Genomic DNA, 16,871 nt, shown 5'->3' with positions numbered 1-16,871 from the left:
GGGCCTAAGAGCCTCAGTGTACCCTATATGCTCATAACGACCATGTTTGTCTTAAAGTTTTGCCGTAATCTAGTGCAATGACTGCATGTTCAGTCTTCAACAAGAGTGGTGCTAAAATATGTGACTTTATAATTGATTTAAAATTCCCCTATTTGTTTAACCTCCAGAGGTGATTGTATCACACATACGCAAGACACGTTTCAGCGCTCGCCTCCCCTTTTATCAAAACAAAATGTTGCCAAAATATCCATAGAGCATGTTCATCGTCAATCTGATTTCGACTAACTGCTCGTCTGAAAGGAGTGACTCACAGGTGGAGGAAGGGAAGACTTTGGAGCAGATGAACAAGATTAGAGGAAAGCTGGAGGAAAGAGGACAAACAAGGCAGTGAATAGACATACAATACAAGGCATTGGGATCCCCAGAAAGGGCCCTTCTGATCTGGCCATGAGTTTGTATACATCAGTACGTTGCAAGGTTTGGTAACACTTTATTTTAGGGATACATCTATTAGCACTAATACATACAATGTTAATGCCTGCATAAGTAACTTGTAAGGCATGTACTAAGCAAAGGCTAAGGCCTACAAAACAGTAATTTGGCAGTCCACATTGTAAAGCAGTGCTCCTTATGACCCTTAGAGATGTATCAGCTATCCTTGTTTTCATATACTGAGACCCATGTACCAAAATGATCTTTTACCTTTCCTGGTAAGATCAACGGTCATTTGACAGCAAATACAGTTGGTAATGCATTTATTATTATGTGTTTTCACAGTCTTGTTGTGTTGAGTTTGTTTTATTATTATGTGTTTTCACAGTCTTGTTGTGTTGAGTTTGTTTTATTATTATGTGTTTTCACAGTCTTGTTGTGTTGAGTTTGTTTTCATATCTGTCTTAAATACTTATACAGAATACCAAATTGGCTGAATTTCTTACTTTTTGGGATGATGATAACTTGATGATAACCCAACTCCCAACCCACCAACCACGTCTTAACTAATACATTCTGTATAGCATAGGGAACAGTGTTACAAGACAGACACATACTGTATTTGTTTTTTTACTGTTGTTACTGCCATCTCAAAGCACACTAAACATGCATACTTACAACTAGTAGTTGTATGCATGAGCATCGTGTGACTGTATGCGTATGTGTACAGTATGTACCGTATGTGTGTTTGGGTAAACCTGGGATGCAGGAAGTATTTGAATGCTGATTGGGAAGACGATAGATTTTCAACCACCTGCGTTGTGCTTCTTTTACTGCTGTGTTTGGGTGTGTGGCATTTCACTGGGATGTGGAACACTGCTGTGTTGCGCAGACGTGTTGGAGGCCTGTGTTTTGTTTGACAAGGATGGAGGATTGTGCTGTTTATGGGGCAGGGTGCGGGTGTCTCGACTGGGCATGCCTCCGCTCGCTATGCCTTGAGGGTATAGTCTGTGGAGTAGGAAACACACACACACACACACACACACACACACACACACACACACACACACACACACACACACACACACACACACACACACACACACACACACACACACACACACACACACACACACACACACACACACACACACACACACACAGGCAGACTTGCACATACCAAAACAGCAAATCCAGACCGGTATATCAGGTTACAGCTGCCTTTGAATGCTCGCGGTCTCGTGGTCATGGTCACCGCTTTTCTTGGCGCTCAGCTCTCATGTCTAATGTACTGAAGCATCATCTTGAAGCAGCACTATTGACAATAACTCTATCATCATACAAGTGGGATTACTTATCACTTGCTATTCCTAGCTGTATGTGTGTCTTGTGTTTTTGTAGTTTCTCTATGACTGTTCAGAAAAAATATGTCACGAAAAGCACAGTCCTGAAAATCACTGAATAGGATGGTGGCCAGAGAAGGTATTGCAACTATGCTACAGGGCACAGGGCAGTCATGGGAAAGTGGTTACGGCATCAGACTTGTAGCCCAAAGGTTGCCGGTTCGACTACCGACCTGCCAGGTTGGGAGCAGAAGTTAAACAGTGCTCTCTCTTTTTGTGAATATTTGCCAAGTAATACACTAATATTTACCAGTATGACCAAAGTACAGCAAATTTTGCTGCTAAAAATATCTGTTTCCGGAAATTGAAAATGGCAGACATGGGGAAGATCCACCTTGTCATAATGAATAAGACCTGCAAACTTAAAGTGAAAAAGGTAACATTTGTGAATGGGCAGTATGAGTTCTGGAAACAAACTGCTAAAAATATTACATAGTGCTCCTACCCTATAGGTAGAGGATGTATTTATTTTTAAAATGTATGCCCATTCACAAATATATGCCCATTCACAAATTTGATAATAAATATGAACTAAGTAATAAACATATATTTAATGGTCTGGCCAAAATACAGTAAGTTTGCAACCATTTATATCAATGACTGGTCATTTCAAATGGTAGACATGTAGAAGATCCACCAATGAAAAGAGTAAATTTCCAAGTCACATAATGAATTCTTAGAAATGGGTGGTGGTAAATAAATACCATATTCATGAAAAAGATAACATTGGTGAATGGGTTGCTTAAATTCTGGAAATAAACTACTAAAATGAAAAAAAATCACCTAACTCAAGAGCAAAAGTGTTAAAAAAAAAAAAAAAACTCGATAAAGATGCAAAATCAGGCTTTTGGTTGAGCATAACCATGACTATAGTCACACTCTTTTCCTGTCGTTGATCCAGGTGGGGGGCAGAACCCAGACTATGTGCTACAGGGCACAGGTGTGAAGCCGGAGCTAAAGCGGCCCCCAGCTGCCGACGGCTCCACAGTGGCTCCCGAGGATGCCGAGCGCTTCCTGACCTGCTACTGCTCCGGCTACTGCCCTGACGATGCGGTCAACAACACCTGCATGTGAGTCAGCTGACAGCCCACAGAGTGACTCCTCAATACATGGCTCTTAAACAATACTCTTCAATTTGTGCTCTGCACCACTCATCTATGGAACATATGATGAACCACTCTTATATTTTTCATCACCAACCAGAGTCAAGACTTTAATTGACGCCGACGTCATACGTATGACATAATGGTGTCATAATAATGTCAAACAACAGTGTCATGACACTGATCATCATAAACACGATGTCAATGTCGTTAACGTTTTATGGTCATGAAAAGTTGGCATTGTTAGGGCTGTCTTCGCCATAAGAATTTCACTTAATGACATTTGACGGTCATAAAAATGGTATGACTTTGACATGTTTATGATGCATGTATGACTGCGTTATGACGCTGTTATGACACTGGTATGTAATATGTATGGCAGGACATCAAGTCAAACATTGTGATAATAAATTGGTGAGCAGCAACAGTGTGCAGATTCCCTTCCTGTCCCTCAAGAAGTATGCTGTTCCTCCTGTGTAGCTCTGTATGTGAAATGAAATCACGGCTCTCTCTAATCTCCGGTACAGGACCAATGGACAGTGCTTTGCCATCGTCGAAGAGGATGAATATGGAGAGATCCTCCTGACCTCTGGCTGCATGAGATACGAGGGTTACCATTTCCAGTGCAAGGTACTGTACGGTACACCCACGTCCCACCGTGACCACGTCTTCCTCTTTCCTTTTCCTGTTGTCTGTGGGAGGTAAAAGATGTCATTTGGAAATGGCGTGGGTGTGTTTGGGGTTTCCTATATGAATCAGTGTTTCTAAGAATGGCTCACTTGGTTATATAGCGAGATGCAAACTTATTTCCCTGTCATAGTTCCATGCCACTTCTGTTGTTGGATGGAATTAATGAAATTGATATTTATGTTGTTGTTTTTTTCAAGAGTGCTTTATGTAGGCTTATTTATTTTAGATAGAGTTAGATGACTGTAGAATTGATATCTCGGTGAAAGAAAGGATTACACCATGTGTGATGCAAAACGTACATGTAGCATGAATGTAGTACATCTTATATGACTTACCGGTAGTCTGGATACAATGTATACAATGTACGTAATGATCTTAACTGGGTTATGTGGATAGATCATTGGGTCAGCTGTTTGAGTGTAATCACGGGAAATAATTGGGAATGGCTCTTACATTTCTCTACATTGAAACCTGCTCCTGTCCTGGTTGGATTGGATTCAGCTTACGCTGTAAAACGTTTTAAAATAAGCAACTATGGGAATTTTACACAAGTAACACTTCACAGTATGAAATATGGTTCATATCAGTATAAAATAACCTTACTAAGGGTGTGTTATTAGTCAGCAATTTCAAACATGAATCATGGCAAACCACAGCATGTTCATCTACTAGGCTCACTGCTCACTTCACTACTTCCCTTCCACAGGAGTCCACTGCCCATGTGAGAAGGACGATTGAGTGCTGCCAGTCTGACTTTTGCAACAAAGATTTGCAGCCCACACTACCGCCCCCAGTCATCCCTGGTAAGGAAGCAGCTTCTTCCTGTGTTTTTCCATGTGATTCACCATGATGTACGATGCATTATTGTGTGTCTGTCAATAAGATGCTGTATGCTGATAACGGTACATGAAATCAATAGCACATCTGTTGGCTGAAGGCATAGAACAGGAGTCTGGCACAAAAGAAAGCCATGTTGTGGGTTTGAGTCGACTTCTGTTATGTCGCTTATTCAGGGTTGTGCTTTGTAGTGTTTGTGTAACAAATAAGAGAAAGCAATAGGGTCTGTGCTGAAGGCACAGCATGGAATGAAATGTCTCACTTCATGATAGTGTCCATCTGCTCATTGGGGTCCTATGGAAAGAGAGGAACATGGGTTGTACTGTCTGTCTGTCTCTCTCTCTTCGCAGCCGTACAGTAGTAGGATCATATTGCATATACCATTAGATTGCAAAGCAGCTCAGACATCCCTACTTGCATTTCAGTTGACACTGCTTTGCCCTTGACTACATGCCATAAAGCTGTGTGTGTGTGTGTGTGTGTGTGTGTGTGTGTGTGTGTGTGTGTGTGTGTGTGTGTATGTGTGTGTGTGTGTGTGTGTGTGTGTGTGTGTGTGTGTGTGTGTGTGTGTGTGTGTGTGTGTGTGTGTGTGTGTGTGTGTGTGTGTGCGGCTTTTTTGAATTGTATGAAATATTACTCACTGCTCTGTCACTTGTCTCTGTGCTCCCAGAGCCACTGTTTGGCAGTGCCCACTGGCTGGCCTTCCTCATCTCTGTGACTGTTTGCTGTTTTACGCTCATCGCCATCACACTCATCTGCTACTTCAGGCAAGTATATCCACACACATGGGGAGGTATCCCAAGAACATGGTTATAACATGATGAATCTGGCTTGCGCAAAGTGGTAAACCTGCGAATAGGTGTCTTTTAGTTAACAAAATGAGACGATTCATCACCACCTCCAAACCTTAATTTGGAAAACCTTAAACGATTATTACTTAAGAAGCTTCCTGGAGTACTCCCATGGCATGAAGGTCCATGTTTTCAACCCAGGGGAAAATATACGTCTACTTACAACATTCTTACTTTCTCATCAAATTTTCTCATTGATCAGTGTTCCTAAGTCCTCCGCAGAAAGAAGTACAGTATGAGGCTGTTTTAGGGTGTGATGAATTCTGAATTTCTGCTATTTAGAAAGTGACAAAACAGATATCATGTGGATAGCCTACTATAGAGTGCAGGACAATGTTAGTTTGAGACGATTATTCATCGTAAATCCTAACCCATTTATACAGGATTTACAATAAAACCAAACTATGTCTTAACTGTGTCCCCATAGGTACAGAGTGCAGATGGAGCAGCGTCAGTTTGAGAGAGACCTGGAGCAGGACGAGGCCTTCATCCCACTGGGAGAGTCACTCAAAGAGCTCATCAGCCAGTCGAGCACCGGCAGCGGCTCTGGACTCCCCCTGCTGGTGAGGACACACATTGCGTCAGCTTTAGTGCTAACTTGGATTGCTGTGGGTCTACTGGGGAGGTGTAGCCCAAGAGGGCCAAAATCAACATCTGGAACAAAGTTGCGGGCCAAACTCAATATTTATTTAAAAATATGGACTGAAATTGGACGTGCATGCACTTAATACTCATAGTTAAATTTTATACACACTTTTCCCCCATCATATATGGTAGTTCAAATGTGCCTGCACATAATGGCCCTCATTTATCAAAGCAGCGTACGACGAGAATCATACGCACGTCGTGCGTACGTTCTTTTTCTACGACCAGTTGGCATTTATCAAATCTCATCGTAAGCGCTGGAAAGATGAAATCCTACGACTGCTCTCAACGGTGTACGCCATTTTCAAGTTGGACTTGAGATGACTGTGATCACCAACTATAGCAGCAGACTTAGCGCAACAACTTATTATCATAAATATGTGTCCTAGCCTACATAATTACAAAAATGTTTTTACATTGTATATTTTGGCTATAAACCAACTTCTACCTGTTTGAATTGGTGCACCCTTCCTGGGAGCGCTGCGCTAATTTGGCATAGGCCAAGGTCAACAACTGCAAGAGACATCTTTGTGATTTGACGTGATGTGTGAAATTAATAATTGTGCAATATAGCCTACAGCCGCGTATTGGAATGTGAAATGTGGTGGGATCAATGGGGGCCAACGTTCTTTTTAACAGCTGGGAGTTCAGGCGCCCTTCCCGCCGTTGTAGAGAAGGTGTGATTATTCTAATTACGATGGTTTTCAGACGCTGGATTTATCAACAGCCGCTCGCTCTTACAATGGGATTGGAGAGGTACACATGTTTAGTAAATCTCACGTGAGCTTCGTCGTACGACGAGATCTGCGCTCATTTCTGCGATGGTTTCTGCGCAAGTTTGATAAATGAGGGCCATTGTGTTGCATATGAGTGTGAGCTGTTTCATTGGCCTGGGCACACTCAATGTCCTGTAATCCACCAAACTCTATGTTCAAGTCATATATACAGTCCCCTCCAGAGTACTTGGAACATTTTTTTTTTGAGATGAAAACATGCGTAAAAGGAAATTAAAATGAAATACTTCGTGGTATATCCTTTTTTGCAATAACTTCCTTAAGCCTGCTACTCATGGACATCACCAAATGTTGTATTCTTCATGTATGATGCTATTGCAGGCTTTAATTGCATGCTTTCTTCGTTTTGATGGGGTTTTTTATTCACTCGCTTCTTGAGGAGGTGAAATGCTGTCTCTACTTGCTTAAGGTCAAGTCATTGTGATTGCAAATAGTGAATTGGCCTGCCGGCGACCCCAATCTGTATTAAGAGGCTACACTATAATCCATCGTATTTGATTTGGTTGGGTACCACAAAACACGATATTATATGAAAATGTTTCAGTTATTCTTTCTCCGTAAAGCAGTGCATGACATCCCCAAGAGTCCCCAATGTGACATCACTAAATTCTGTTTAAAAAATACTCTACTGTACCTACTCTACTAGGTCCAGCGCACCATTGCTAAGCAGATCCAGATGGCTCGGCAGATTGGCAAGGGTCGCTATGGGGAGGTGTGGCTCGGCCGCTGGCGTGGGGAGAAGGTGGCCGTGAAAGTCTTCTTCACTCGCGAGGAGGCCAGTTGGTTCAGAGAGACTGAAATCTACCAGACGGTTCTCATGAGGCACGAGAACATTCTAGGTGTGTTCTCTTTTTGGGGGCATGTGTGAGTGTGTTTGAGTGTGTTGCTTCTGTCTGTCTTTTCTTGCAACCTGTCAAAATTGGACAAATACAGGGTAGATGTGTAATTCAGCCATTTTTTATTTATTGATTTTATTTTATGTAGAATATGTGCAAAACTTCTGCATCCCTGTCTAGAACCCACTCGATTCATTTGTGGGCTACCACAGCAAAACAGGTTATTGAATCAAGCTAATGTTAAAATAAACAGGACTTCTTTTCACACTGCTACCATTGACGTGTAGCAAAATACTTGTATTATAATTGAGGTATATTAGGGTCAGAAAGATGTTTCATCTGATTTTAATGAACAATGGTCTGGTCCAAATTATGCCAACAGCTTTATCAGTCTAATATGAGCTAGATCATCTTCCTTGTTATTCAGGGAAGAAAGTGAGCTGCTCTCTTGATAAATCCAGAGGGTTTTTTTGTTTTGTTTTTTGTTTTGGTGTAGGCGGCGCTTGGGCGATGGCCTTTAGACACACAGTGATCTGACAACTGTGGTTACAACATCCCATGTATTTGTTGTGTTTCTGCAGGTTTCATAGCAGCAGATATAAAAGGCACGGGATCTTTCACACAGCTCTTCCTGATCACGGACTACCATGAGAACGGCTCGCTGTACGACTATTTGCGGGCCTCCACTCTGGACTCCGAGGCTCTGCTGAGGCTGGCCTACTCTGCGGCCTGTGGGCTTTGTCACCTGCACACAGAGATCTACGGCACTCAGGGAAAGCCGGCTATTGCCCACCGTGACCTGAAGAGCAAAAACATCCTCATCAAGAAGAATGGAACGTGTTGCATCGCCGACCTCGGATTGGCCGTCAAATACAACAGGTAGAGTACACACCGTTTCTGGACACTTAAAGGTGCAATGTGTAGGATGGTGGCCAGAGTAAGTATTGCAACTATGGTGGTCATTGAAACTGTGCTGCCTATTGCCAAATTTGATCTTTTCATGGATATTTGCTGAGTAATAAACTAATATTTAGTAGTATGAACAAAGTACAGTATGTTTTGCAGCTAAAAATGAATGGAAATTCAAAATGGCGGACATGGAGAAGATCCACTTTTTCATGTATGAAAAGTGCAATTTTCCCAGTCATAATGAATACTTAAAATTTGATGATGGTGGTAAGTATTCGTAAAAAGGTAACATTTGTGAATGGGCAGCAGAAATTTTGGAAATAAATGTGCACCTTCAACACTTATTGCCAGTACCATTTCATTTCGGCCTTCAAAAACTCGAATCAGTTCAGGTAAATCTTGCCTGATCTAATCTTGCCAGTGCTGTAGGCTTATGTGGTTGTATTATTGATTGCACAATAAAGGCCTTAGGAGGATAATTATTGTACTGTGAGAGCATTAAATATTGCAATTTGATAGGTATTCTGCATCATCTGAAAGATGAGAAGCGCAGAGTTCAGTGTTGGTAAGTACAGTGATGTCTTTTTCCTACTCCAGTGACACAAATGAGGTGGACTTGCCGCCAAGCACTCGTGTGGGCACGCGTCGCTACATGGCACCTGAGGTCCTTGACCAGAGCCTGAACAAGACCCACTTCCAGGCCTTCCTCATGGCAGACATCTACAGCTACGGCCTCGTCGTCTGGGAGATTGCACGTCGATGTGTGACAGGAGGTGAGTGACGCAGAGACTCAGGAGGTAGAGGAGCTATCCAGCTATTCAGATGTACGTGTGGAGTTTGGCCTTAGTGGCCCTGCCATGGCTCTGGCTTCAACGACCCGCCACTGCACTGTCACGCCCGGGACCCAGGTTCGATTCCGGCCCCATGTCATTTCCAGATCCTCCCACATCTCTCTCTCTCCCACTTGCTTCTCTCATACTGTCTCTCATATCTCATACTGTCCTATCAAAATAAAAGTATACCCCACCCCCCCAAAAATAACATAAAATAAAATAAATAAATAACAATTAAAAAAAATATATCTTTTTTAAAGGAATCACTTCTTGGGACTGGAAGGGCATGGGTAGATTACTGTCAGCAGGGAAACAATGAAAAGTGAACAAAAGCACTGGTAGTAGGGATGCAAATTATCGATTAATTCATTAATCATTAGTTGGTAGCCTTATCGATCGACTTACGATTAATTGATAAGCAGCATTTTCCCCCCCAAATCTCAATATTTCTCGGAAAAAAACTACAAAATCTAAAAAAATATATTAAAAATTGAGATAAAACACCACATTTAAATGAATTCTATTTCAATTCTTTAATCTTAAGGTGATTTAAATATTCCCACTATTCACAGCCCTCTTCACACACACTCTTCACATGCCCATTTCACCTGGGTCTCTTATCAGTTGAATTGTTGATTAATTGCGATTAATGTTTTTCACTGATCGATTAAAGTCGATTAATCGTTTGCATCCCTAACTGGTAGAGTGCAGACCATCACCAAGCCAGTTTCAGATCAACACTGAAATGTGATCAGCTCGAACCAGTGTTGCATGCTGCATACTGGCCAAATGTGTCCATGCGTTGGTGAGTTATTTTACTCACCAAACAACCAACTAACCCTAGCAAAAACATGGCCTCCTTACTGTAGGTAATAACCCTAACCCTACAATAAAGAATGAGTTGCTATTGTAATGCAATGCAACTGAAGAATTTCTGGTTTTGATTTAGATTTTACATCCTGATAAGGTGTCTTTGATCACAAAACACTTAAGTGTGTCGTGCCTTCAGTATGAATGGGTGAATTTGAGAAATTCTTCATAGAACCCTTTCAGTACTGTAATAGGAATATTAAAAGTCCTTTATGATTGCAGCTTGTTTACTGTTGATAGTAATAATAATTGAATGCTCTTGTATGACACACAGATAAACAGAACCTATCCACATTTATAAAAGGCTTTCAGTGAAGTTAATGCATTGAATGCTATTATATCCCAAATATTTGGTTTATCAAAATCAGGTTGGACAGTTGTCTGCCATAAAGGTAATGCTGTGCGGCCCAGCCACTCTAACCACTGGCCACTGGACCGCTACACCGTCGACCAGGGTTCGATTCCGGCCCGGCTCATTTGCCGAACCTTCCCCCGACTCTCTCTCCCCACTCATTTCCTGTCCCTCTCTCACTATCCTGTCATTAATAGAAGCAAAAAAAGCCATTAAAGGCGTGTTGTGGAATGATCATAACAGCATCATGTCCCTCCACAGGTATAGTGGAGGAGTACCAGCTGCCATACTGGGACATGGTGCCGTCAGACCCCTCCTTCGAGGACATGGTGTGTGTGAAGGGCTTACGGCCAGCTTTGTCCAACCGCTGGAATGGCAATGAGGTGAGCTAAGCTATTGCCTGAACATTTTTACAGCTTATTATAATATTATGACGTGCAGTAATCCTTCATAACAACTGTACACCATAAAGCTTTATCAACACTTTAAGTTCTGACCTCATTAAAAGCTAAATATTTCTAAATGTTATGCTGTGCAGAGTCGGACCATTTCCATAACATTCTCCCCCAAACCCCCCCCCCCCCCCCCCTCTCTCTCTCTCTCTCTCTCTCTCTCTCTCTCTCTCTCTCTCTCTCTCTCCGTCTCTCTGCCTCCCCGTGCTCTCTCTGCCTCTCTCACGGTCACTCTTTCACATGGTTGTCCCCTGCAGTGCCTACGCGCCGTTCTCAAGCTGATGTCCGAGTGCTGGGCTCACAACCCCGCCTCACGCCTCACAGCCCTGCGGATCAAGAAGACCCTGGCCAAGATGGTGGAATCTCAAGACATTAAAATATGAGGACTTCTCGAGTGCCATTGCCGGACGCTATGGTGTTAGACATGGCATGCCCAAACAGGCAGCTTGGTCCCACCAGCCACTTATACATTGACACAGAGAAACCCAGAGCATATTGCTCATGGATATGTTGTGAGAGAGTGGTCTGCATACGGGGCATATGCCACCCCAAAACCTATTTTACTAATATACAAATGGCAAAGTTTCGATGAACTAGGGGGATCCTCCGCTCGTGATGTGGGACACCAGAGCAAAGTGCAGAGAAGATGGAGTTGGCGCTCTCACCAGGTCGATTCACTCAGGCTGACCCAGGTGGCTGACTCACTTGGTTGGTTGTTCCTTGTGCATGACGGGACGTGAGGCGCCGTCAGAAAGACTAGCTCTTTGGCCAAAAAGGAAGGCGACCATCATAAGAATGATATTCTTTACAGCCAATAACCTCTCCCTTCGTTTCTCCTCACTCTTGGTCCTCTCTTCAACAAGGAAGAGCACATGGTGCTTTCTGTGAAAGCCAAAGATTTGTGAGGAGGAATTGTTGCCCACAGGTCTAAACAGTTCTACATGTTCAACACGTTCAACACAAGCATTGGGAGAAAAAAAAGTTTTCGAGTGAAAGACAAAATACTGTAATGTTTGCTTCTCTCGGCAAACTAGTATCAATGGACACTCTCTCCTCAACATTTTTCAGTAAATATAAAAATAGACATTTGGTTGAAACAAATGCATTATTGATATATATTTTACAGCTATTTAAGAATTAATCCTGTAAAAACGTAACTTGTCTGCCATGTTTTTGTTCAATAGTTCCATTTTATCTGTGTGTGTGTGCGCGCGCGCGCGCGCGCGCGCGTGTGTGTGTGTGTGTGTGTGTGTGTGTGTGTGTGTGTGTGTGTGTGTGTGTGTGTGTGTGTGTGTGTGTGTGTGTGTGTGTGTGTGTGTGTGTGTGTGTGTGTGTGTGTGTGTGTGTGTGTGTGTGTGTATGTGTGTGTGTGTGTGTGTGTGCTTGTGTTTGCTATTTCTGTGTGGGCCTGTTCATATGTGTTAGTATGTCTATGTTTACCGGGCATTAGTTTGCCGCTGTGCAGCATAACAGTCCACCCATTTAGGAAAGGGAAGGCCTGCTAAAATCGAATGGTACAGATTTTCACTTTCTTGTGTAGTCGATCCTACAGTACATTTGCAGTGATATCAAAAACAGTGGTGTGTGATTACTTACTAGCCTGTGTCATACAAACCCTTAGGAAATGAGCTAAACTCCATATCATGTCAACTTCTTATCACCCATGGCCTTCATTTATACAGCATTGTGAAAACAGGAAGAGCAAATCACACTGCATGCAATCACGCTGCATGCGTAACCATTACATAGAGTAGGGGCGGTCTGATCTGACATGACAGATCCGTAAGTGGCAAATCATTGATTCTTGAAAGTTGGGCAAAAACATGTCTCAGCTATAAAAGTGCGAATTCTGTTGAAAATCAATTAGATTTTCATGAACAAAATAAATCCAGGTAATGATCAAAGGGTTCTGTCACACAAATGTACAGTTGCTTGAAAGATGCAAGTGTAGCTTTTTGTTTTTTTTTATCGCTGTAAACCTGCCCACACCCTGTAAAACCTGCTGTCCTAAGGACAGACATCACCATTTCAATTGACTGAAAATAAAAAACTCACTGATGGAATTGAATAATATCACCATTGTGTGGAAGGACACATTCAAGTAGTTCTACAGAACTGAGTTTAAAACAATATTTCTGATATTTTCTGATTGCTCAAAATGTGTCCCACATATTCGTCACCACCGTCAGATAGTTTTGAAAAGACAATCAATTCAGACAGTTCATCGTCATTACTGAGGATCCCTTTCCAAACCTTTAGCCTTTCTTCTGCATACTTCACCATCACTGAAGCTCCTGTAAGTTTATTATTTTCTCATTTGTTAATTGGTTTGGACACTGCTACTTCCTCAAACATAACCTGTCACCACTGTCACTGTTTTATAATAGTATTAGATTAATGTTAATTGATATATACTTTTTGAGAAGAGGTATGAAGTGCCTAAAAACAGAGGGAAAACAAAATGGCTAATGTGAACAAACTGTATGCATATTATGTAAAAGAGTAGTTTTTGTCACATCTGTCAGATGTCGCCACCAACAGGTTTTGTTCCATAGCTTGTCAGCTTTTTCTATGACTGAATTGTGCTGGTGAAGCATTATCAGACATAAGTATTCATTGTGATCCAAAATTGTACTCTAGCCTCCACTGAGGCGCATTTTGAGGCTTTTTGTCACCACCGCCAGACAAAAAACTGACCGTGGTGACATCTTACGGAGGTGACAAAAAGGTTTACGGGTTTGATATTTTTGATGCATATGCGTACAATATTTATCTACAATTCTGTTGAATTATTAAAATAATCCTTCACTTTACAGTAATACAAAAAACATATTTTTTATTATACTTCCAATTGTGTCTGATGGTGTTGACCAAAACAAGTAATACCTATTTTATTAGAAAAGTAAAAATATGGGGAGGTTGATCCGATACATTGCTGCACAGCCAAGACCTTCGTCTATGATAATAGGCCTATAACTATATTTTTTTGACTTTTTTTCTTCCAAAATTAAAACCTGTTTTAGCCACATTCACAAGAATCGGTGAAATACAACACATACAATTGCTGGAATATGTGTATTATTTTCTTTTGTAGATGCATTAATGCCTTAATGATAATATGTATTTGCATTGTTTTTTTTATAACGCTTGTGCATTTGATGTCAAAACAAAATTCAACTCACCATACAGTACAGATGAGCATCGTAACTGACATTGATCTCGCATAGAATTGACATTGATCTCGCATAGAAAACCCCCAAGAGGGGAAATGTCCGCCTTTGCAATGTTGATAAGCAGACAAATGTTCAGGTCTGGCATCCTTCACTCCCTCTCACCTGTCTGTGTTTGGGAATTGAAGTTGTTAGTGACCCTTTGGTACCAATTCCTCAGCTGCTACAGTAGCACATGGCTGCCCCACTTCTCAAGGCGTTTGTGAATTCAGTGGTGATACTGTATCCGCATCAGATTTCAACAGATATGCAAAACGTTTGATATCAGAGTCACTCAGAATAATTAAAAAACAGCTGTATCCATGGATCCCTAAGTAAGAAGTGAAAAGAAAATCTGTCTACACATGATTTTTTTGACCCAGTCCTTTTCTGCAGTAATATAAATGTATTCAGGTTCCTGTTGCCATTAAAATTGTTCTTTGTTGTTCGTTTAAACTTGTCTCCAGATTCATTTGCATTGTCTTGTAGTTTTAAATCAAACTTTCCTTGGTTTTGCTGGTGTTCAGCTGCAGGTGGTTGGTCCTGCACCAACTGACGAATTTCTCCACCTGTCCCCTGTACTCCCCTTCCTGCCCATCTTAGACGCATCAATGGCGGTGTCTTCTGAAAACTTTTGCAGGTATAGTAGTAATCATTGTGATCCAAAATATACTCTAGCCTCCAAAAATACAATTTTACATAGTTATATGTCTATTGAAGTCTATTAAAAGACAACAGATGATTTAGGCGGAAATGGCAAAAAAAATGTATCTGAGTAAATGTTTGAAGAGCTACAGGGATGGCTATACTTTACCAAAATGTTCACAAAATGACTTGGATGAGCTAGAGCTCAGAGTCACCCCTTCACAATGAAACACAACAAAATAAAATATCCCCATATGTCTTTAACAAAGGCCAGTAGAAAGGTATGCACCCATATTAAAAACATTTATTTTAATGGGAGTCACTTTAACAGCTGATAACACTAACTTAGCTGTAAATCCAGAAGGATTATCTTATACAAAAACTACAGACATGTGGGTAGATGACGGATAGGCAGCAAAAAACATTTTTTTCAGAAAACATTGTTTATGAGGGAAAAAAGTATATGTCTACGTAGTGCAGCAATTAATCTTTCAAAAAATCCAAGTGGTCACAATGTTGGTCTATTCATTGATTATTTATTTACGTTGATAAAGCAATTTGCTGAAAATATGTCCTTTGGTGTGACGTTAAGAAATAAATATATTAAGTAATGTAGAAATGGCTTGATGGAGTTTTATGAACATTGTTATACTCTTCATATTTATTGCAATTTTTTAAAGTCTTAATTTAATGAGAAATTACCATTTAAGTATTTTTTTCCCCATTAGAAGTGAGATTATTAGAAACCCTCGAGGAAAAACAGGGATATCTTTCTTTTAAATGTTCAAAATTGTCCGAATTTATACTAACTTTTCAGGGACGATAATTTGTTCTTCCCTAATGCAATATTCAGTGTTTATCAAACATATTGTTTAGCTCAAACAAATATTTGAGCGTTTAAAACATGTCACACCGTAGGACATTCATGTCACGCTAAAGGACAGAAATGCAAAACTGAGCCAGAAACAAATATATCAACATGATTATTTTGTCTTTTGATCATAATATAATGTTGTAGTCAATTACACTTATAAGTCTTTGAATCGTCGATTATCAGCCTATCGTAACTCTTAATGACAGCCATGCGGTCATTGAATGTAACCTGCAGAGCTCATAAGGCTCATACTGAAGGGTGACCTTGGCATGACCATCACACTTTTGTAGGTATGCTATGACTGTCACACCATTGAACCTGTAGTGTGTAGTGGCCAGTGCCTGTTTGGTATCTCAAGCTGGACAGCACATTTATGCTGTATATTGAGCTCTCCACAGCATACTTTATTCATCTATACTCCTCTATTATACTCTCTCACTGATCTTTCCTTCACTGTTACGTTATATTTTATGGTTTCAAAGCACCATTAATGACATTTTATATCATTTGACAGTATCTAAAATCAACAGCAAATATTCATCAACAATGCATCAAAGTATAAATTCCAAAGGCCAATAAAGGAATAAGTAATTTGAATACACAATATTTATCTAGTCAAACAACAAAAAAAAAAAAATATTTACTACCAGTTGTTTTTAAAAGCTATTTCTCAAATATCTAGTCCCTTGGTATGACCTGTTTGTCCTTTGGTGTGATACTCCAAAGTGTCACACCATAGGACTTTTACCATCACACCATAGGACTTTTACCATCACACCATAGGACTTTTGAGCTTTTGAGTTAATTTAAAGCCATGTTGTTGCCAACTGAAATACAATTTCACCTTTAGTAAGATGCATTTTCATACATCTACATAAGAAAAAAAATATGAAAAATATACACTATGGTCAAAATGTATTTTATGGCTGTCACACCAAAGGACTACAAAACTAATACATCTTGTGGTAGCAAAACATAATTGATTGACTGAAGAACTCTGAGAGAAAAATCTGAAATCCACCCTTGCCATTGGCTTCTTAAGGGTCTAAAGTCACAATTTATGTACCGCTGGAGCTTCAACAATAGATAATTATCCACAGAATTAACCAAAAAAATGATCACACCACAGGACATTG

The 16,871-nt window shown here is 40.7% G+C and overlaps 1 protein-coding gene across 1 annotated transcript in view; it reads left to right on the top strand.

Annotated features, from left to right (window-relative positions):
- LOC134463593 (bone morphogenetic protein receptor type-1A-like) overlaps positions 1 to 12,213 on the top strand; it is a 29,103-nt gene extending 16,890 nt beyond the window's left edge. Inside the window, exons 4-13 of the mRNA XM_063216769.1 lie at positions 2,737 to 2,905; positions 3,466 to 3,568; positions 4,335 to 4,431; positions 5,136 to 5,232; positions 5,744 to 5,879; positions 7,402 to 7,594; positions 8,173 to 8,470; positions 9,098 to 9,273; positions 10,817 to 10,938; positions 11,265 to 12,213. Of these exons, the coding sequence (XP_063072839.1) occupies positions 2,737 to 2,905; positions 3,466 to 3,568; positions 4,335 to 4,431; positions 5,136 to 5,232; positions 5,744 to 5,879; positions 7,402 to 7,594; positions 8,173 to 8,470; positions 9,098 to 9,273; positions 10,817 to 10,938; positions 11,265 to 11,390 (1,517 nt within the window). The 3' untranslated portion in view covers positions 11,391 to 12,213. The remainder of the gene's footprint in view (positions 1 to 2,736; positions 2,906 to 3,465; positions 3,569 to 4,334; positions 4,432 to 5,135; positions 5,233 to 5,743; positions 5,880 to 7,401; positions 7,595 to 8,172; positions 8,471 to 9,097; positions 9,274 to 10,816; positions 10,939 to 11,264) is intronic.
- The last annotated feature ends 4,658 nt before the right edge of the window (positions 12,214 to 16,871 follow it).

The sequence above is a fragment of the Engraulis encrasicolus genome, chromosome 15 (genome assembly GCF_034702125.1).
Source record: "Engraulis encrasicolus isolate BLACKSEA-1 chromosome 15, IST_EnEncr_1.0, whole genome shotgun sequence".
NCBI classification, from domain to species: domain Eukaryota; kingdom Metazoa; phylum Chordata; class Actinopteri; order Clupeiformes; family Engraulidae; genus Engraulis; species Engraulis encrasicolus.
Note: the sequence above shows the minus strand (reverse complement) of the source record. Positions and strands in the feature narration are given on the sequence as shown.